A 23,024-nucleotide genomic window follows, 5' to 3' on the forward strand; every position below is an offset into this window, starting at 1 on the left:
CCAATTTTTTGTTACACGTGCATGCAGGCATCTCTGTCTAGACCGAGGAGTAAGGGAGAGAACGAATAAGCAGCGCCCGCTACGACAATCGGGAGGCGCTTATGATCGAATAAAGGAGGCGAGCGGCAAACAGTGTCCCTCTTGACTATTATATTTTGCATTTCTCAGCCCATAGGACCTTCTCAATGCACTAGCAATGAACTTATATATCATGGTTAGTTAAATCTGTTGTAATGGATCTTTCTTTCTTTTTTTATTGTGCCATTTGTGGCCCGATACGAGTTCTTGTTCATGATGTGGATAAAACACAGGTAAGCATCGTACTACCTACTACGCATTATTCGATGTGGCTAAAACACCCGATCCTTGTACTTCTACACCTCTCTCTGGATATTGCTCCTATTATTAGAATTTGGCGTGCATGATCACCTGGCGATTTAGCGCGTAGCTTGTGATGATGAATGGAGAGCGAGAAGAGGAGGTACTTATGCTCGCCGGCGAGAGACCAACGCAGGGCGCTCCGGCCATGCCGGTGCTGCATGGCATTCATCAAGCAGGTTGCTCTGTGACTCCGGACCTTGTGTTTTTGCTTGACACGTGGCACGCGACGCGAGCACTGCGCCCCGACAAGAGAGGAGACACCGAGAGATCCGGCCACCGGTGGAGGTGCTTATGGCGACCGTGCATGTGTGTTATATGGGCCGTACTTTAGATATGGGCTGCAATGTAACACTTAGCCTTTGGGCTCTTGTTTGAGTCAGAGGGTGTTACCGTTACTCCATCTTAGAAAAGTCAGATGCAGTACTAAGGAAAGTGAGATGCAGCTAGTGGTATTCCAATGATACAGTGCTAGTGGGACAAGCAGAGTACCACTTGAAATAGTGAGAGATGAGCAGCGATAGCCAGCTGATCCCCTGATAATCGAAGGTGATGAGTCCGTGCTCATAGATCGAATCTGAATCCGATGTCAAAGATAATGATAATTACAATATAGAGCATGATCCTGGAATCTATAACCACCTTTTTTTTGAACTTTTAGGTGCAAAAAAATAAAAAAATAATTTAATTTTTGATGTCATGAGTCACATGATTTTTTGCGCACGTTCGATGGTACGTAGGATTTAAACAAGAATGTCTCTCTCTCTCTCTCTCTTTCCACAGAGTATCCTTACCATCTCATCTTCAAAGCATTTCTTTACTAAACGAGGAATGCTAGCTATTCTTTTGACTTTCATCTCTCTTAATCTTATACTGTGTATTTGACACCAGATGATCTTAAATAAAAATTTATTAACTATAAAGTTTTAGACTGTTCAAGCACTACCATTTTAATATAATATAGAGCATGTATCTTTCCGTATAGCTGAAAAATTCAAAATAATTTTCAAAAAAGCGCCAAAGTGTTATTCTAAGAGGTGGCGGCTATGTGGTCCATCTCTAAATAGTGATGTCTAGAGATGCTTGCTTATACAAACCGGGTTCACATAAAAACTTTCTCTAACTTGGCTTAGAAGGCAAAACTGGTGATGGGGTTAGTTACTGCAGGTACCTAAAGAAAAGCCCTTCTGGACCGGACCAAAGTACGCAGGAAAAGTTTAAGGAAAACAGCCCACAACGCATGCCGAGCTGCTAGCAGGAACCGTGCGCGCAGCAGGCAGAAGTCCAAGGTCCGACCCGAACGACCTCGGGGCATGTGGCAGCCTCCCGACTTGCAGCGATCAGGGTGGGGTCGGGAGGTAGGGGAGCGGCGAGGGCGGGCCGGTGGAGGCACTAAATGCTCCAGACCGATGTGACACACATGTGCCCATTTTGACAGGCGAGACAAGCACTGCTAAAGGATCAGAGGTTTGGAACGTGTGCCCCTGGTCAGACATACCATCATGACGCCACGGACCAGCATCCACGCCGTCTGCCCCCACCCCGTCAGAGCGATGGGGCTTTGACATCCCGCAACCTATCTCCCTCCACCATCAGGCCTAAGGCAAAGGGGGGGTGCCGAGCTAGCGGGACCTGTAGCGCATTATCAAGAGCAGGGAAGGGATGCTCGACCTCCCGACCCCCTAGAAGGATGTTGACTTCGCCAACGGAATAAAGAGGTTTACCTCGGGCAACCGGGGCGGCTGTTTCGCAACCACACCCACGCCATGTGCTGCCAAGGGAATGGCGAACACAACCAAGGCCACGCCAGGCGGCGCCGCTGGCCACGCGGACGAGACCTAGCTTCACGACAAGATGGAACGCAACCAATAGGTGGCCCTTGTTAGGACACGTGTAGAGCTCCTAACCTCCTCGCCGGAATGTCAACCCCAAGGGGTGGGACCCCTTCTTCTCAATTGTAACCCAGCCCATGGGTCTATATAAGGTGGAGTTGGGCCTTCTCTAAAAAGATCGGAACACTCTCGACATACAAACGCACGCATCAGCTTGCAAGCACCCCCCATTATAAGCAACCAGCGCTCGATCGTAAGGAACACGAACAGGCCATCCATACTGGACATAGGGCAGTTGCCCTAACCAGTCTATACCCTTGTCTTTGAGCATTAGCCACTATACTCTTATCTTTGAGCATTAGCCATCGAGTTACGGAGAAGCAGGTCAAAATTTACTAACTGGTGAACGAAACACCGACATTTGACCTAGTCAGTTTAGGAAATCAACCTGCCTATTTTCTTTAAGGTACTAAATGATCTTTCTAAAGCCATAATTCTCTCATCTAAACTTCAAATAATACGTTCTAGAAGCGCATTTCAATTGTCTTCATGAGAGATTCACAATGGTAAAGTGTATGATTTGACAAAGTTCTCCAAACTAGATTGACTGGTTTTAGAAAACCTTTTAGACATGTTTCCTCATACCATTTTTATCATCAATATTGCGCACTAAATCGCCAGGTGATCATGCACGCCAAATTCTAATAATAGGAGCAATATCCAGAGAGAGGTGTAGAAGTACAAGGATCGGGTGTTTTAGCCACATCGAATAATGGGTAGTAGGTAGTACGATGCTTACCTATGTTTTATCCACATCGTGAACAAGAACTCGTATCGGGCCACAAATGGCACAATAAAAAAAGAAGGAAATGATCCATTACAACAGATTTAACTAACCATGATATATAAGTTCATTGCTAGTGCATTGAGAAGGTCCTATGGGCTGAGAAATGCAAAATATAATAGTCAAGAGGGACACTGTTTGCCGCTCGCCTCCTTTATTCGATCATAAGCGCCTCCCGATTGTCGTAGCGGGCGCTGCTTATTCGTTCTCTCCCTTACTCCTCGGTCTAGATAGAGATGCCTGCATGCACCTGTAACAAAAAATTGGTGATGGATAGCCTTGCAGTACGTAGGATCGGATCATCGATCAGAACTGGAGCTTGGAGGGGTAGAGGGTGTCGGGCTTCCAGCCTTCGGGGATGACATCCTCCTGTTCGAGCATTTTGCCTCCCTCGCTGGTGATGCGGATGGAGATGGGGCCCTTGATCGGCTTGGGGGCGTCCATCCTCCAGATGGCGCCCCAAGAGTGCTTCAGGACTGGTACTCTTTGGCGCCCTTCTTCAACTTTCGTTTTGGGCATTTCTTCATTTGAGTTTTGGATTGATGGGAAATTTTGCCTTACAGATGAGTCCCTGCAGTTTTCTAAAATTGCGCATAAGTCCTTGGGGAATTCCATTTCCCTTTCCCCTCTGTTTTTCCTTCTCCGGTGCTTTCTTTATCTTCACTGGCAGCACCATCCCCCTTGATCTATAAATAGGACCCCCCCTTTTGCCATCCACCCATGAGCAAGGTAGATAAGTTGTGGTAAGGTTAGTGCTGGACTAGCCACTTAAAGGTGTGCGTTCCTTCGTGACTTTGTCGCTCCAATAAGGTAAGTGTTAGTCTCCTGGTTAAACTTGAGTACGTAGTATATAGGTTGTGATTCATCTGTTGGTAGGCTCCACCTCGCCATAAATCAGGGTCGTCGCACACAGCGCCGGCCGAGATATTTTTCCGCCGCGCGAACCGCCTCACCTCATTTATAAAGGAAGCCGACGCCCCTCCCTGCCGTCCCCACCCGCGCTCGCTTTCGCTCGCGCACGCGCGACACACCGGCCCCACGACAGGACCGCGCACTGCCGCCGGCACCGCGCCGTGCCGCCCACCTCCGCGTCCCCACCCCGCCCACGCCGCTGCAGCGTCCTCGCCGGCTTTGCCGCCTCGACGCTCGCGTCTTCAGTGCGGCCATTGTTGGAGCTGACGGCGAGCTGCCGCAGCCCACGCCGTCGCCGTCCCTGTGCGACGCTGCTGCTGCTCTCCTTGCCTATAAAAGGAGCGAGGCCGTGATGAACTCCACCATCAGCCCTAACACACGGAGCCGCTTCACTTTGCTAGCTGAACCACTTCTCCCGAGCCCAGTTCACTCACGAGACGAAGCTCCAACAGTTGATCCTCTCCTCAAATCATGTACTATCTATTTCCCCTATTTTCATCTCCATTTGAGCTTATTTTATAGCTTGCTTGTGTTGTTTGCCGGTTGTGCCGTTTCCGCCCGTAGATCACGGAGTGACCGAGGAGGAGCCGGCCAAGGAGTACGAAGGCCAGTACAGCGGGCCGGAACCAGAAGACCCGTACCGCGAGCAGGAAGCCGTTGCCGACGACGCGTACGTAAGCGAAGGCAAGTTTCATCGACCCCTACGTGAGCGGTTGCATTCATATGAGGATGTCTAGTTGTAGCTCTGGTTTAGGATCGATTACATATACCCGTGCTTGAGTGATTGAGTGTGCTCATACATGCATATGAGTAGTTATGCATATCCAGAGTTGAGACTAGTATATGAAGGGTTTTGGTTGAGGCTAGGGCAGCTGGGTATGCTGGAGCCGGCGCTACCGTGGTGGTAGACTGGCAGGTGAGTGCTACCGTGGAGGTAGGCTCGAGTTGACATGTTGAGGAATGGTTGCTGCCCTGGTGAACCTTAAGGACCGAGTTGTTTTGACATCTCACCTAGCTTACTTTAGTACGACCACAGGTTCCGTTCTGGGCCGGACTTAGCCTAATCCCACTGGTTAGCCTGACGGTCGCAGGGATGGTTCACGGGTATAGACCATTGGGGTCAGGGCCCGAGGGTTTGTGCGGCCGGGCTGGGGCGTGACCACGGCTGGGTGTCGGCTATGTCGGTTGTCCGTTCGGGCAATCGAGCTTGTGGGTACAGTGTACGACCTCTGCAGAGTATAGAATCCATTCGAATGGTCCGTGTCCACGGAATGGACAGGCTACGGTGTGGTCCTGACAACTAGTGAGCTACCTACTGTGGGTTGTGTCAGGAAGAATTGCATACCATAAGTTGCATTACTAATGCTTTGTGCTTAATGTGCATCGTGCATGTCATTCCCCTCCCGTAGGGTGAGGTGGAACTTGCTGAGTACTTTTGTACTCACCCGTTTATGACTTGTTGCAGAGGATCCTGATTTCGTGCCTAAGGAAGGCGAGTAGTTCGTGCCCTATACCCAAGTCTGGAGTGGTGCCGTTGTGGTAGAAGCCCCCATGTCCGATGAAGAGTTTACCCTTGCGTTTATCACCGCAACTATTGTATTTCTAGTTTATATTATTATTGTAATCGAACGTATTAAATAAGGCTATGTATGACTGTGGCACCACTTGTGTAATGTATTTTCACCAGAGACTGTTTTTCTGGTGTTTAAATACATGTTTAGCTCCGGTCGTTTAGGCCGGGGCGTTTCAGCGTCCCTCCTAGTGCACCCACGTGCGCGTGGGACCGGCGAGGAAGGAGGCGCGGCGGCCGAGGAGAGCTGCGGGCTGGGTGGGCTTAGAAAGAAGAGGAAGCGGGAGGATGGTGGCGGTAGCCACGGAAGGAAGAGGGCGGCGCTCGGCAGGAGAGGAAGTGGGCGGTGCTTGGCGGTGGCTGGTAGCGGCGATGGCAAGTGGCGGCGGCGGCTAGGGGAGGGAGGAAGTCGGGAGGGGAGGGAGGTGGCGGCTGGAAGTAGGGAGTCACGAGGATAGAGTTTGGAGTCGACTGGGGTTTGAGAGAAAAAAACGAACCATTTTTTTAATGGGTGGTATTGGTGGATAATTATCCTAAAACTTCACGTTAAGATCCATATTTGAAGGTCTTGAAGCTGAAAAAAGATGCTCCAAAACAACAAGCGCATTTGCACTGCACCTCCAGAGTTGGGGACGCTCTATAAAGTTTTGGAGCTGGGATATTTGACTACAAAATTAGTTGGAGTTCAGCTCTAGAGCCATACTAAATAAGCCCTAAATATGCCATCTTAGTATACGTCATCTTAGAATTCATACCAGCCAAAACCTTCTATGACTTAATCATCATTAGCAACATATAAAGAAGAGTCTACAATGATAATTAAAGATAGATGTGACTAGCGATTTAACCTAGATAATCTCAAGACCGAGCCCTCTTATACAATTTTGAGTTCAAGACCGAGCCCTCTAATACAATTTTGAGTTCAAAATATATAAGGACTAATGTTGGATTACAATTTTAAGTTCAAAATATATAAGGACCGATGTTGGATTGTAAATAGACTACTAAGGCTACGATCCGTTGCCAACCCTGGACATGACTAGATTCTTTATGAAAAGTAATTTCATTACTAAATTAGAATGCCATAACCTTTTAAAAATTGCTAGTCAGTCAAAGCACCACCTTGAAAACGGTATCGCCGATCTCCTAAACACCATATATTTCGAATAAACAGCTAGTTCAATCTCACATGTGGACCACGCACGATGAGTAGTAATATATGATATGGTATATTTCAACCAAGCCCAGGTCAGGTGAGGTCACCACCACATTTTTATGTGCACCACACAATTGAGTGAATAAACGGAATTTCACATATCTCTGTATGTAACAGCTCGCTCCAACTGCCATCGATCACCACTCTATCTATCCAGGAAAATTAGCAGCAGAGGAAAAACCGAGTCAACAACAGACCTCTAACCATCCCTCCCCAAAGAAATAAGGATCCCTGTCTTTTTCCTTGAGCCTAAACCTCGCTATGCTTCATCCTGACTTGGCGACCCCCTGCCCCAGAAAATGGCCAAGGGAAACGACGGTCGCGCGTGTCCGCACGCTTGGTTCCGAGTCATCATGCATTTCCAACACTCAGGTGCCAGGTGGCCAGTTAAGTTGCGTTTCCAGTAGTGAATGAAACCGTGCACTAACAGAAGTGAGCAAGGCTGGCTAGCAACACTAAAGTACAGAAAGCCACATTTGTCCCCCCGTACAGTTGGATCGGGAACTAATCTAGCCATTAGTACCGGATCCAACGGCTACAGGGCAGGAGTGCTCTTTAGTCCCTGTTGGTACCACCAACCCGGACTAAAGGTTCACTTTTAGTCTTGGTTGGTGTTACCAACCCGGACTAAAGGGTCCATGGTCCACCACAGTTAGTTCAAAAGGATAGCATCCCAATTAGAATTACATATGCTGCGTAGGTGGGGTGGTAAGGAAGTTGTATTCGAGGCAAGAGATCTCAGAGAGAAGTACTGAGTTACCGATGTGTAGGTTTGGATCCACATAGATTTGGATCCACATGTCAGTGACTCAACTACAGAGAGAAGTACTGAGTTACCGATGTGTAGGTTTTGATCCACATAGATTTGGATCCACATGTCAGTGACTCAACTACAGAGAGAAGTACTGTGTTACCGATGTGTAGGTTTGGATCCATATGCCACTGACTCAACTACGGAGAGAAGTACTGCGGAGGATCCTGCATGGTTCACTGATGGAGATCTCGACACAAAATGCATAGGGCTCTCAGCTGTCAGGGATGTTATTAATTTGTCGGCCAAGCTGCTTTAAGTTTGAAAAAAAATATGCACAAAGGGAAATGCTCTCTCCGTTCCAAAATGTTGGTCTTTTAGATTTTTTAGATTTATAAATTTTGTTATGCACCTATATCTAGATGCATAGGTGTAAGAAACATGGCCCCACTAGACCATAATTAGGATTTTGGTAATTGTGTGACAGCATAGTTAATGGGACTAACAAGTTTTGTTAGTTCAAGTTTGTAGAATTTCTAGGTTCCATGGATGGAGTTCAATCCATAGTCAAGGTATCCAAGCTGAATCGATGAATTGGACAAAGTGCATTAGAAAATAAGCGACCGGTTTAACCGACGCCCCTAGTTTTGAGCTGACTGGTGCATTGCAGAATTGCTACTGTAGTCAAGTCAGTAGCACTGGTTGAACCGACGCTATAAGAAGGGAGGTGTTGGTGCAATAATGAGAAGGTATGGTGATCAAGTGGAAAAATACCAAAGGCACCGGTTGAACCGACCCTTGAGTTAAGCATTGGTAGTTTACTACCGTTGAGTTAAGCATCGGTGTATTGGCATTTTACTGATACAGAAGTGTTTGGAGTTGGAGAAATCTGAAGGTCTTCAGCATCCGTTGAACCGACACCCGTCTTGGTGTGGAGCGTCGACGATGGCTTTGTGCGGGGGATGAGGAGACCCCTCCTTCATGGGAAGCTCCGTAGTGAAGGCGGCATCAAGGTGACCAGGAGATTTTGCGTGAGCTTTAATAGCCGAGCCTTTGTGTCAAGTCAAGAGTAGCTCCGGAAGAGACTTGGTGACCGAGCTTTAATAGCTTTCTTAGTGAGTGCTTCAACAATGTGGACTAGAGGTGACTTAATGCCTACCGATAGCATGGGATAAATCCTCGCGTCAAGAGTTTGCTTTTCTTTCATCCTCTCCTTTATATTTCCGCATTACTCTTGCAACTTGTGTGTCTTTACTTTCTTAGTGAAGTATCTTGTTAGGATTAGCTACATATTGCAAAACTTATTTGGGATGATGATTTCATACTAGAGAAACTATAGTTGCACATCTAGATAGCATGTTCTATATTATATTTTGTGCAAACTAGTTTGAGCCATAAATTAAGATTTTTAGAATTGCTTAATTCGCCTTCTCCCATCTTACGCTACGAGCACAGATCCCTTTCAATAGGAAAAATTATGAATCTAGAAAGGTCAAAACGACTAACATTTTTGAAGTGGAGGGAGTAGGTAGGTTAGGCGTGATCCACTAACTAATTATTTCTTTGACGATGTGGCTTAATGACATATAGCTTCCTTTGATTTGTTGTCAAGATTAAGGAAGATCGAGAGGGGTATATTATTCCAAGTCTAATTAACGGTGCTAGAATTTTTTTTAAAAAAACGTGAGATGATATGGCCGCACAGGTCCTACACATTTAAAGGGAGTAATGTAACGCAGGATTGTGGATTGCAGGAGAACTATTTATGAAAGCCAGTCGTCTGCACCAGGCCACTAGTCTTATCAACCTTTTTTTCACTCCCTGTACATGTTTACGTACAGCGAACTTCGCAAAAAAAAATGTTTACGTGCAGTAACTTTCTGAAGAAATGTTGATCAGGATACTGAGGAGATGGTGGGTTCTCGCGATAGAGATGTTTGTCCAATTTTACCCCTCGACTTCTCCTAATATCCTCCGAGTCATACTAGTAATTCCAAATTCTCCAGTGCAGGAAGCGGAGATGGGTAGTAATATTCCTTGCCTTCTGAAGGATAATTCGGGAGCCTGATACAATTAGATGGGTTTAAATGCGCAAAAAAACGCACAAAGCACCGGTCTTCGATTCTTCGAAGGGCTAAACTGTAATGTTTTGCTTGTACCATGTTCCTAGCTACGCGTGCCCAATCATGCTAGGTCCTGCAGCCCTGCTCGCACGGCGCTGTGGAATTCGCAGGCCCGGCCGGCAGCGGCAGTGGCCAGGGCATGAATCGATTGCTCGCCCGGACAGTCAAATTAAGTCTGGCCCGGCCCGGACAGTCAAATTACTGAAGAACTTGATGGCGGTAAATATCCTCAGAAGAAAACTTGCAGGCGTCGCAGCTGCAGCCGGCTCTGATCGGTCTCGTCGTCGTCTCCCTCGCTTCATACAGATGGAGTACACGCAGTACTGTGAAAAAGATTGGCCGCAGAGAAGCGGTAAATAATAATTGGATCACGCGCCGGTAAACCAGCTTCGCGTTCAATTACGGTTTTCTTTTTTCTTTTTCACCGGTGCCTCGGTTCAAAGTTACTGTTACATACTAGCGGCACTGTTCAGGTCAAGCTGGCTAGGGCAGGTGGACAGGCAGCCAGCCAGCCAGCCAGATGCGCGATTCAAGCCGGTGTAAAAAAAAAAAAGTACTTGTTGGAGGAAATTGAATTGGAGTGTGCACCTAGACCAGATTCAAGCCGGTGTAAAAGAGAGAGATTGCCTATTTGAAAGATGAAAGGGTGGTAAAAGAGAGAGATATACTTACTTATTCATTTTCACTGCCGGTCCTAAAATCACACGCCGGTGGTGAAAACTCGACGGTGAAAATATATTTTCACCGCCGACCGAGAGTTCAAATAATTACATATTGATTCATTCTCTCTCGAGTTCAAGTAAAACTTTGAACACTTCATTTTGGAATCTGAAAGGCAACCGAAGAACTAGTCTGTAAACCCAGCCAGTAGTGCCTAGCTGCGGGCTTGCGGCCTCCATGCATTCGAGTACAAGAAACCATGGCTGAGGGCACACGCGAGACGAATTTGTTCCATCAGGTCCCTTTGGAACATAACGACGACGACGACGACGACGACGACAATACTATGCAGATCCTGATAACACTCACGCAAATTCTATACCAAAAAGGTTGCCATGGACCGGATACAACGCGCTACTAATGCAGGATCGTGTGGGACTCATGTTTATTTGTCCGTTCAAATCCTGTCATTGTCATCTATGATGCACGGCGCTGGTTCACAACCACTGCGTGCAACCAAGAAACGTGAAACGTGCTCGGCATGTTCCACGAGGATATAGAGTGCTCGTAGCTCAAAGGCTCCGCCACTCAACAGACAATAAATCTGCTACACCATTTGGTATTAAAAAACTGTGAAAAAACATTTCGTTTTAATTGAAATCCATGCTGGTATAGTTTCTGAATTTTGAGAAAAGCGTTTCAGTAGTACTTTTTTTTCCCTTGGGTGAACTGTGTTTCATCACGCTTCTTTTTTTACCACCGTAATTTTCCTCATGCACCGAGCCTCTGCCAGCGGAGAGCCTACGCGCTAGCGAGATGGTCGGTGAATAGCAATATTCCTGACGCTGTCTCCTACTGATATGACGCCAACAGAACATGTACCGCCCGCTTGTATTCAAATGTTTCTTTTATTATAGGGAAAAAAACCCCGATGACTTCTAGAGTTTACTAGTAATACTTTTGTTGTGCACGCCCCTAGCAACTGACCCAGGTGTCACTGAAAAACCTGCCACCGCGTCTGACCTCTCTCTCGATTATTAAAAGCTTAGCCTATTATGCATCGTTATTAAAAGCTGGCCTGGATTACTAAAAGATGGCCGGTAAAAAGATAGGAGTTGTTTGGATCCCTTGTACTACAAAATGGTTGGATTGCTAAAACAAGTTCTAGCTGATCCAAACGACCTCCAGTTTATAGCCAGCTCATAGTTTAGCTTTCAACTGTGCAACCATCCAACTTACTGAAATGCTATGCTGTTTAGATCAGTCAGAGCTAGTAAAAACAGTTTGTTAAGTTTTTTTTTTGCAAGGCTGAAGGCAGGCACACCCTGCGGGGCACTGGGTAGGGTAGGGTAGGGTGACATCATGCATCTTCTTGTAGCTCGATCCGGGACGCAGGCAGAGGGACATCATGGGCCTGCAGTACTAGGCTGGTGCATAGAGAAGGGGGAGCAACATTTTTGGTGCTCCGCGCCCTATCGGATTCAGCGACGTTTTGTCACCAGCCATGGTGCCCAGCTCTGCGCATCTAGTATTCCAGTCCAGCGGCATCTTCCCTCGGGCACTGCGGATTAATATGGATAATCTCGAGGATCGCTCTGCATAATTACTTGCCACCAGCCAAAGGAACCCAATGCAAACAACAGCAACATCAGGATCCTTTTTTTTCCTCCTGTTTTCCTTTTGAATCTAGGAACCCTTGAAATTTGCGTGGATTTCATACAGATTTCGCTCTCATGGTTTCACAAAAAATGTTTAAAAGTTGGTTGGTTGGATAGTTGAAACCCGAACTATTTAGATCAATCAGAGTTTGTTTTAGCAGCTTTCTATAAGCTCCGCCTGATCTAAGCGGGTCCTAGCTGATATGATATCTCGGCACAGCAGGATGGTATGTTCATGTACCTCTAGATATGCATGATGCAGGATGGCACTGAAAAAGCCTGGCTCCACGGCTCCACCTCAACCAATGCCCATTTCCATACCAGGCCACACATGCATGTGTTGTCTGAATTCAATTCCTACTCTAGATATAAAAAAAAAGTCGCCTGCAATTTCAGAGAGTTTGTGCAGTTGTTTGTATTGATTGTGGAAGAGGGCAGCTTCGACTGTTCCCAGCTCCCCCGTTCACCAAACTTTGTCCAAATTCGCAACCAACCAATTTATGTCTGCCTGCGCAAGATGAAAAACGGGCAAACCAGTGTCAGGCAGGCCTGCCCCGCACCCTGGCACACACGCAAAAAGGAGCTGAAAAAGAAACGTTTTTGCAGGTAAAAAAAGGAAGGGATTTGACAAACAAAAGTTTTTTCTGAAAGATCAAACAAAAGTTAAAAATAAATTTAACTGCTAGTCCAAAAAAATGTACAGTTAAAACTTATAAAAAGGCAACAGAAGCAGGAGGGTAGAGAGAGAGAAGTAGAGACTAGAGAGAGAAAGGCTGCAGGCTTGTAGCCACCTCCATCTTCCCCTGTCCCTCTCCCTCCACCTTCCTCCTGTGAACCTTCTCAATCTCCCCTCTCCCACGTGGAGTATAACAACTATACGCAGGCGCGCACGCGCAGGCACATGAACCACCACCACCTCGGCGACTTCCTCTGATCCTCCTGCTCGTGCACAGCTCCACCCCAGGCGGGCCACCTCGCCGGCGGCGGCCGCTGGCCAGGCTGCCCGCCTGCTCCCTCCGCGTAATGCCTCGTCTCTTCTCGGTCCGTGCGTCGGTTACCTTGTTATCAGGGGGGAAAAGATTTGTGCTTGCTAGCTGTTGTTCGCCGGCGGCGGCAACCGACGAGTTTGTGGCCAGGGATGGGAGTTTTTTCGTTTTGGGGAGTTCTGCGTGGCAGCGTGGATCTTTGCCGGTTTTGGCAGGAAAGGAAACGGCTTTGTTGGTCTTGGCGTGTCGGTTTGGCTCGGTTTGAGATTTTTTTTTCCCTCCCTTTGTTTTCGATTTGTTCTGGACGAAGCCGGCTACGGCAAGCTTGGCTTCTTGGTACAGACACCTGGGTCCTGGGCTTCGCCTGTTTCTAGTTGGAATTTCTCGGGATACTGTATAAATTTGTGTGTTTTCCTAGGCTCCTGCAATGCCGAACAGCTAGTTGTTTGGGCGTTCAAGGCGGAGCTTCCGCCTTTGGGATCAGGCTGGGATTCCGATGCGATTCTTTGGGTGCTTCTGCTGCTGAAGAAGCCCCTTTCGATCGATCAATGGAGGTAGTATTTGCCCGCGGAAGAAATGCCATGGTTTTCGGCAATTTGTTCCGTTTCGTCTTTGATTCAGTTAGGATTCTCTTTCTGCTGTCATCCGTGGAATTAGTGGGGACGTGAGTCCAAGTCTTTCGGATTCTTGTTGTGCCTATTCATTTTCTCTTCGTTTTGAAATGATTCTTTATTTCTTTTAGGGGGGAAAGCTCTTTCTGAGATGTTCTTGGCTAGGATGAAGACTAAGATCCAGGTCTTGTGGTAGCTTCAGTCCGGCTATTTTAGTCTCCATTGTGGGTTTCTGTGTTCTTTGCCTCTTGAAAGCTTAAACAATTTCTGTTAGTGCCGTTAAGTCAACTTGTTGGGCTGAAGAGTTCAAGGAGCAATTAAAATTTTGCAGAATCGTTGTGGTTATATATTGATTTTTTAATCTGGAGAGCTAGTATTTTCTGAAGACTTTCAAAGTACTTTCATTCTTATATCTTTTAATTTATTTTTTTAGATTCTTTTTCGTAGCTGTTTGCTGCGCAAAACAACTGTTTATGTTATGAGCATATTTGCTTGATTTCTAATGGTCAGAAAATGGATTTTGGTGCAGGCTGTAATAGGGAGTGGACTACGCGTCGGTGATTAGTAGGCCACCAATAATATCATCTCTCCTGGGCTTATTTGTCATCAGGTAGTTTGAGCTCCAAGCCTTCATATGATTTCTGGCTTCTATCTTCGCACTAAGAGATCTGCGCATTTTTTTTCTTCTTCCAATGCTACGTGCCTTTTCGATTGTGCGTCTTTTGTCATATCACTGCATGTAGTATTTTGTTAGTCCTTCAAGGTTTTCATCAACTTTCAGATCCAGTTCTCTGAACATCTTCAATATTATTCCTACTTCAGTAATAGCCTAGTACTAGACTACTAGTTGTTATTATTATTAGATTACAAACGCATAAATCCATCTCGTTTTGGTTTATTTAGTTCATTTGTAAAAGCATTCAAGATAGGTGTAGCTAATCTCTCTTTGGCATTTCTGTTTTGCAGCTTCCTGAGATCTAAGTTCTGGTCAAATGCTGTGAAGAAGAAATCCTATTGTGCTGAATAAATTCAGCTTTTAACCACTATGGGTGCCTGCGTATCTTCAAGCAAAAAGCGGAGATCGCAAAGATTGTGTTGTATATACAGGCGTTACCGTGGCAAGGTTTTAAGCACTACGCCTATCGTACGTGCCAGTGATGTGGAGAACTTTGCTTCTTCTGGAGAAGTGGTCCACATAGGGACTTCTGCAGCCACTCGGCGGAGATCTGATGGCTCGAACGTCACATTCCACCTAACACAATTGCAATGGCATCATAGTGAGCTGGACACGGAGAACGGAAATGGTAACCTTTTGTTCCTTGCATATGTTTTAGTAAGGAGAAGTCTCACATTTCAAAGAGCTAGGCTAAATCTTCAGTATTTTTCCTGTTGGTCCAGTTGTGTGTCAAGAAGAAGCATGGTTCGACTCTGTTAGTATTTTGGGGTCTGACTCTGATGAAGACTTCAGCAGTGTCAATGGAGGTTTGTATTGCTTTTCAGCCATTTTGATTGTTGCTAAAACTACAGATTTGATGCTTGATATTCAGACATTTTTGTTGAAAAGGCAATTTACATTCAGGCTTGATCTTTTCTTGCAGACCTCCCTGCTATGCCAAATGAAACAGGTACACAATTGATGCAGTGCGAAGATGCTTCATCCATTGCTGATGCCATACAAAAGTTTGAAAGGATTTTTGATGGTTCAAGTGTTGCTCAAGCTGTTGGACAGTACCTGAAAAGAGATGCAAACAAAATAGAAGCAGAAAGGCCTAAGGTTGCAAGCCCGGAAGCATGTGATGTCACTAGTGGAAAGGCTGATGAAGGAAAGACACGAAATGAGGGTATAAAAATTCTTACAAAACTTAGAAGAGGAGAGGATGCATGTAATACCTTGAAGCCTTTCAAAGATGGAGAGAAGCCTCATGAAAGCATCTTCAAAAATTTGACACCAGTGTGCACGCCTCGTCATGCTAACAAGGTCCAACCATTGGCGGTAGCAAGTCCGCGGGGCCAAAAGAAGAAATCAGCAGTTGTTAGGCTTTCTTTCAAGAGGCAATCTTTCGATGGAGAACAAACTACTGAAATATGTAGGTTTTGCTCAGATGTGTTCATTTTTTGCTTTCACTCTTTCGGTGAACTGAGGTAGCGAGGACTAACAGCACGATTGATATTAAATTTCTAATTGCAGGTTCCTCTAGGAGGTACTTGATCCGTCCACGTGCTGGATTATTGGTTCCACAAGCCGGTGAGAAAATTTTGGAAGGTTGTTGGTCTGTGCTTGAGCCTTCGACCTTCAAACTGCGAGGGGAAAGTTTTTTCAAGTAAGAATTGCTCCGCAAATGCTTGTAATTGTCTCACGAACTTGGTTTTGATTTTACATTAATTTGGAGGTACTTGCAGGGACAAAAGGAAGTCTCCTGCTCCAGGTTGTTCTCCGTACACTCCATTTGGTGTGGACATATTCATGTCCCCGAGGAAAATACACCACATTGCCCAGCATATTGAGCTTCCACCTGTAAAGCCAAATGAAAAAATTCCTTCACTACTTATCGTAAATATTCAGGTATAATCACCAGACTTTTTGCCTTAACATTTAACATGTTAATTTTTCCAATGACTACAAATACGTGTGCCATGCAGATGCCTACATATCCTGCTGCTATGTTCCTTGGTGAGAGTGACGGGGAAGGGATTAATCTAGTGCTGTATTTCAAACTGAACGACAACTTTGAGAAAGAAATTTCTCCTCAGTTTCATGACAGTATCAAGGTAAACTTATTTGTTGTTGGATGCCATCTCCTTTTCACAAATAGCTGATGCCTACTAACCGACACCTGAACCATACTGAATTTCTTTCTCCTGGTTTGTTTGTTTCCAGAGACTTGTAAACGATGAGATAGAAAAGGTCAAGGGTTTCCCAATGGACTCAACAGTCCCTTTCAGAGAAAGGTTGAAAATATTGGCAGGGCTGGTTAACCCAGATGACATGAATCTGAGTTCTGCGGAGAGGAAGCTTGTGCAGGCTTACAACGAAAAGCCAGTCCTCTCAAGGCCTCAACACAGCTTTTATGTGGTAAGTTGCTTTGCTCGATATGGTTCTACTTCTCAATTTCTTTCATATAGACTCTTACATGACATGTGGGGTCGATACAGGGATCAAATTACTTGGAAATTGACCTTGATGTACACCGGTTTAGCTTCATCTCAAGGAAAGGGCTCGAAGCATTCCGAGAACGATTGAAACATGGGGTAGTTGATCTCGGCCTAACCATACAGGTAGGTTCATGGTCCTTTCTGCTTTCTTTATTTGTTATATGCATCTTGATGCCACGAAAAGAAAATGGCATTTGACAATTCAATATCATCTGGAAAGTTAAGAATATCCATATTAAAACTGACCTAAATAAAATCACTACATCTTGTATTAGCTTGGGCTGCTGAATGTTTTCTTATCGGATAATTTGGAAATGCGATATGAACCTTCAAACTGTACCACTTATCTAGTCATTGCTCGTCAAGTATAGTTAATCATGAAAAGTGACAATGAATTGTTATGCAAAATTGTCATCCTGTTAAGTTAAAGATTCAGACTAATTTCTTAATGAGTTGAACACACTGACCATTTTGCACAGGCGCAGAAGCAGGAGGAGCTTCCTGAACATGTGTTGTGCAGTGTAAGGCTAAACAAAGTTGATTTTGTCAATAACGGCCAAATACCGACACTCCTTCCATGCGATGACGACTGACAATTGAACTGGCACCAAGTTAACTGAACCTGATGTTTCGGACAAGAACATTAGCATGCGCTTGCAAGTTCTTGGAAGGGTCCTGGCATGGTGGTTAGGCTCTGCGAGATGAACAGCTCTGTAGAAGACCACGTGTATAGTCATGTTCTTTGGCATTCTGGTGTTGTGAGTCAAATTCTGAAGTTGATTTGCGAACCGGGAGAGAATGCCACCAAGACATCAATCTATTTATTCAATTTATCTGTTCTCGGTCTCATGATTTTGAGGCATTGCTGAAATCTGGGTTACCCACCTTCGTTGTGATGGCATGTTGTCCTTTTCTATATAATGGAAAGCTGTTCTTTTGAAAAGGAAGCTTTTTGTTTAACAAAAGAAAATTTGAGTTTCTTTACTTAAACTTTGTCTTTTTTGAAAAACAGAAAACCAGGATATATTCCCCTATAAGGTATAGTGTTTTTAACGGAATTAAGAAGTGCTAGTGATATTTCAATCTGGCAGGCATTACAAATACATAAGTAAAATAGAGTGAATTGACTCTAAAATATATTATGAAAATTTCCATATCAATTTGGTTCTAGATTTGAAGTTTTATTTTCAGTTTTGCATTGTTGTACACCTGATTGTGTGTTTGCACTTGATACCTCTCCAACATGTAATTTTTGCTTTCTTAAAAAAACCATGTAATTTCTGCATATGGTGAATAGCAGAAAAGCAACAAATAAACTGATGCTGCAATTGGATGGCAAAAAATCGATGCTGCAACTGGATGGCAAAGAATCGGAAACCACATTTTGAAGCTTCCCATGGATATTATCAACATAAGTGAGCACAAAAAGATCTTGTACAACAACAATAACGATAGCGTTGTCTAGTTCAGGTAGAGCAAACTTGGTTGCATGAAACCTGAACATAATACAGCAGCTCTAACCCTGATGGCAGGAGGCCGACTGTCTGTCCAGCCTGAAAAAACACCTGCTCATCAGGAGGAACTCATGGTCCAACCCCTTTCACCCCTTTGATTTGCCTGCAGCATCTTCATGCTTGTTCTGTGGTAAGTACAAACAAATCTGATGGCCGTCTGATTCTGATCATGCCGTGCCTATATTGTCATCAGTGATGCTCCTTCTTGCTGCCTGTCAACAACAAGAACCAATGCAATGGCAGTTGGTCATGGCGGTTGCAGAGAAGTTCAGCTAGCTTGTGAGAAGTTCAGCTAGTTTGTGAATCAGAAGGCACCTCTCTTGAACCACGACCGGCGGCCAGCTCGCCGGATGTGCTGCTCGTGGTTCTGCAGGAGCTCGTCGATGCGCCGTGGCTGCGACAGCAGCGGCCCTGAGAAGTCCACCCTGTCCACCTTCCCCTTGTACTTCTGAAAGAAGTCACAATGCCCAAATCACGCATCAGAGAAACAAAATTCAGTAGAAGAGACTATCAAAATTCAGAACACAACACTGAAATGAATGTTAGTGAGAGTGAGACCTTCCCGTTCTTGAGCTGCTTGGCGTCCAGCGTCTGCCTGAACCTGCTGTTGTAAGCTTCGGAGGTGCTGAAGGCGTCAGCAACCTGTGCCCACTGCTTGATTATCTCCTGCTTCTCCGCGTCGTATGGTGCTGCGGTGGCGGTGGCCGCCGCCGTCGTTCTCGCAGCGTCTCCTCCGACATTGTTGTTGGCGCCTGGCCCCTTGGAGCCGCTCCTCTTGGTCACCGCGGCCGCCGCCGTGGCGTCGGGCCGGGGCTTCTTGGCCCAGGCGAAGCCGGTGGACGCGGCGAGCTGCACGGGGCCGGAGAGCGGGAGGCGGTCCGCGACCCGGGGCGCCTCCTTGAAGCTGGTGGACACGGTCCCGGCGCACGGCGCCGCGTCGCCGCCGCCGTCGGCGTCGCCGTGCCGCTTGCTGATCGCCGGCACGGGCTCCAGGTCGACGAACAGCCGCGACTCGCCGTCGTTCCTCGCCGTCGCCTCGCCGTCGCCGGCCACAACAGGCAGCGATTCCTGCAGCAGTAGTAACGTCAGGTCAACTCTGAACGGAACAGAACGCGCAGGGCGATGTCGCGCGGCGGCGCACCTCGGCGTGCACGTGGCTCTGGTTCGTGTCCTGCAGCTGCATGCTCTTGTGCCCCCTCGACGGCCGCTTCGCCGCCTCGCCGCCGTGGCTCCGGGCGTTGCTCCTCCTCCTAGAATCTTCCCGGAACTTGGCGTCCATCTCCTTGTTGGGCGCGTACTTGGGCAGGCTCGCCGGCTCGCACGCGTACGGCGCCGTCGTGAAGTACTTGGCGTCGAGGGCGGCGGCGGCGGTGCCGCGGTCGGCGGGGTCGAGGGAGAGGAGCGTGGCGAGGAGGCGGAACGCGTGGTCGGGCATGCAGTCCGCGAAGGCTTCCCTGAGGCGGCTCGGGTACGGGTGCTGCGGCCGGAACACGGCTGCGTGGGCGAGCCCGGAGCGGCGCCAGAAGTCGTCGGGCGGCGAGCCGCAGAGCTTGAAGATCTTGTGGATCTGCTCGACCTCGGTGCGGCCCTGCAGGACGGGGCGGCGCGCGTGCATCTCGGCGAAGACGCAGCCGGCGCTCCAGAGGTCGACGGAGGGTTCGTACGCCGTGGCGCCCAGGAGCAGCTCCGGCGGGCGGTACCAGAGCGTGACCACGCGAGTGGTCAGCGGCGCCGCCGCCGACGGCGCGAAGAGGTTGGCCAGGCCGAAGTCCGCCACCTTGAGCTCGCCGCCGTTGCTCACCAGCAGGTTGGCGCACTTGATGTCCCGGTGCATCACCCCCCGCGCGTGGCAGTGCGCCAGCCCCTCCAGCAGCTGCCGCATGTAGCACTTGATCTGCACGCATGGCACCACCACATGCTGTCAGTCACGATCGATCGCCATTGCCAAACGCCACGGAAGATCGAGATCCTAAATTAAGATGATGATGATCATGGTCCCACGATCACCGTGTCCTGAATTATCGTCCATTTATTCCTGATATACGTGCGGATCGCGATTCTGACAGGTTTGTCCGTGCATTGCGGACAAGCTAGTTAATTAGTACCTGGGGCTCGGAGAAGGAGACGTCGGGGGAGGAGGTGAGGCCGGCGAGGTCGTGCTCGAGGTACTCGAAGACGAGGTAGATGGCGGAGGAGGTGCGTGAGGTGATGATGCCCTCGAGGCCGACGACGTTGGGGTGGCCCCGGAGGCGGCGGAGGATGAGGATCTCCCGCGCCATGAACCGCACGCTCTCGGGCTCCACGCTGTCGAACCGCACCTTCTTGAGCGCCACCAGGCGGCCGGTGGCGAGCTCCCGCGCCCGGAACACGCTGCTGTACGTGCCCTGCCCGACCTTCTCCAGCTTCTCGAAGCTCTCGGCGCGGAGCGGCACCCACCCCTGTACGGCCTCGGCGGCCACCGCGCTCAGCCACGACGGCCACCCGGCCGCCGCCTGCTCGCCCTCCACGCACCGCCGGATGTTCCCCAGCCTCGTCGTTGCCACCGCCGCCGCGTTAGCAGCCTCCCTCCCGGACCGCCTCCGCCGCTCGTCGTCCTCATCGGCGTCGTCGAACGCCTCCAGCCGCACCGGCCGGCTCCATAACGACACCGCCGACGCCGACCCCAGCTCCGCCGACGCCGACGCGCTGCGGGACACGTTGTAGGACGCCGACGACACGTCGTACGCCGGCGAGCACACCGCCCCGGGCCTCGACGCCGCGCACCCCATGGCCGCCGCCCCGCTGGCGCGGCGGGCCAAGCACCCGCTCCCTCCCTACAGCTCCACGAAGGCAAGGCAAGGCAAGGCGGCGACCGACCCCGGAGGCAGGACACAGCGGAGGAGCAAGAACACAGGGGAGGGGGTGCTCTCCTCCTCTCTCCTCTGTTCTGGCTCCCCCCGGGCGATCACCCTCCTCCCCTGCCTCCCACAAGCAATGCGAGCAGCGGCTAAAGATAGCAAGGAAGGAGCTGCCTTTAATTGGTGCTCAACCTGTCCTCCCCTTTTGCTTTAATTCCTGTGCTGGTCTTGAGCTGGGGAGCAAGTGCAACTCTCCATTCTGGTGACTGGTATTTTCTCATGGCCTACTGGCACCTAAAGCCTGAATATGAGATGTGAACATGAGCATGGTAGAGGATTAGAGAGGTCTTTGGTTAAGTGCAACAGCTTCTCTAGCTATGTCAGAGAGCAAGGAAGAACAGGTGCACCTGATCAAAGAAAAAAAAAGGCAGAAGCTTTTGATGGTGTTTTGCATGGATTTTCAGATGGTTTTGTTGTGGAATTGATTGGGGGTTTGAGAGTAAAAAGTTTTTTTCAAAAAAAAACATTGGGGAAAAGATATTGGTGTGTGTGTGTGTGGTTGCAATGGTCAAAGAATACATTTGTTCTGGGGGAGGGTACACGGGCAAAGGAATTGATGTGTGTGTGCAAGAACTAACAGGCAATGCAACGTGGTGTCCTGGTTTTGGGCGGGGAAATATTCATGTGCTAGCTGATAAAATTTAAGGCACTAGGGCAGTATGGGGCATGCAGTACTAGCCGTTTGTATTTAAAATCCCTAGCCACCTGGTTCTCTCTCTGAACTTTTCTCCGGCTGCAAATATTTTTATTCAGATACCTACAGGTTTAGTGCTGTTTTGTGATGATGTGGTTGATGAAAAGATTAGCACATGAGCAAAGGTGGTTTTGTTTGGGAGGAACATGACATCAAGTGGTTAGCAAAATAGCTATAAACAAGATAAAAGGTGATGATCTAACACTTTGACTGGTGTTTTTTTTTTTGCACTTTCCCTTTTCTCATGTCTGGAGAAAGGGATATATGCCGGTGCAACAATGGTGATAGTTGATGCCCCACCTCCACCAATCCACTTTCATGAGATTGAGAGGGATGGGTGTATGGGGGGAATGTTTAACTATTGTGGTTGTGGGCATTTGGTGAGAATTTTTGTGATAGGGACCATTGCTCCGCGCGAAGTTAATGTTAGATCTCAATTTGCTGCTGGAATTATGTTTCGTTCCGCTGCGTACCTTGTATTTATTTTCCTCGAATCATGAATGTCTGCATCTGAATTTCGTAAGCACTGATTTTTAGTCACTGTATAGCAATGCCAACACCTCCACAGAAAATGGAATTTTCTCTGTTTTTTAAATTTCCTGAAAAATGTTCCTGTATTCCAAATGAGATCTGAAATTTATGGGAAGCTCACGGTACAGCGAGAGGCAGTGTGCACGCTCACCTAGGTGTGAATTGTGATGAATGAATTGCAAGGACAGTGCTTGCATATTGCATGGTTGGTTAGCTAGCCATGCAGTTCATCTTCATTCTTTCTGTAGAAAGGAATTTATTCGGCCTTGACTGCCATTTACCATCTTGTCCCTGCTCCATGCTTCCCAAAAAGGTACAAAGTAAATGGCTCCATTTGTCACATATACATAGGGGCGTACTCTACATAGGGCTGGACTGTGACTGATCCAAGCAAAATTTCTCACAGATAAAAAGAGAGGAAAAAAGTAGAAGAAAAAAAAGAGAGGGGAAACTCAGCAAGGCAAAAGTCCACTCATTGCAGCTAGTGGTTGGGCAATCCTTTTGAGGAGGTCTCCTCTTTTGTGGTTTGTGTTATGTGCCTGCTGTTCTTACTCTAAGCACAATGGTTTTTTGAGTAGTGGGGCTAATGAACAGAGGCTGACAGATGGGCCTGGATAAGTTGCGCCTGGTGGGGTCCAAGTGTCTGTCACTCTGTGTAAAGGTATTCCTGTAGCAGTGCTCTTTCTGCAATGCT

At 47.7% G+C, this 23,024-nt stretch overlaps 2 protein-coding genes across 2 annotated transcripts; one reads left to right on the forward strand and one right to left on the reverse strand.

Annotated features, from left to right (window-relative positions):
- Positions 1 to 12,831: 12,831 nt before the first annotated feature.
- LOC112887913 lies at positions 12,832 to 17,582 on the forward strand. The gene is made up of 11 exons (XM_025954206.1): positions 12,832 to 12,964; positions 14,071 to 14,151; positions 14,508 to 14,845; positions 14,940 to 15,023; positions 15,140 to 15,628; positions 15,730 to 15,862; positions 15,942 to 16,104; positions 16,182 to 16,310; positions 16,420 to 16,614; positions 16,695 to 16,817; positions 17,174 to 17,582. The coding sequence occupies exons 3-11, from the start codon at positions 14,587 to 14,589 to the stop codon at positions 17,285 to 17,287; spliced, it is 1,689 nt and encodes a 562-aa protein (XP_025809991.1). The 5' UTR covers positions 12,832 to 12,964; positions 14,071 to 14,151; positions 14,508 to 14,586; the 3' UTR covers positions 17,288 to 17,582.
- A 494-nt stretch (positions 17,583 to 18,076) lies between these two features.
- LOC112887912 (probable serine/threonine-protein kinase At1g54610) lies at positions 18,077 to 21,287 on the reverse strand. The gene is made up of 5 exons (XM_025954205.1): positions 20,314 to 21,287; positions 19,350 to 20,102; positions 18,767 to 19,276; positions 18,524 to 18,656; positions 18,077 to 18,420 (listed from the first exon to the last, which is right to left on the reverse strand). Exons 1-5 carry the CDS (start codon positions 20,974 to 20,976, stop codon positions 18,398 to 18,400), a joined length of 2,082 nt encoding a protein of 693 aa, XP_025809990.1. The 5' UTR covers positions 20,977 to 21,287; the 3' UTR covers positions 18,077 to 18,397.
- Between the last annotated feature and the right edge of the window lie 1,737 nt (positions 21,288 to 23,024).

This window comes from Panicum hallii, chromosome 3 (assembly GCF_002211085.1).
Source record: "Panicum hallii strain FIL2 chromosome 3, PHallii_v3.1, whole genome shotgun sequence".
In the NCBI taxonomy this organism is placed as follows: domain Eukaryota; kingdom Viridiplantae; phylum Streptophyta; class Magnoliopsida; order Poales; family Poaceae; genus Panicum; species Panicum hallii.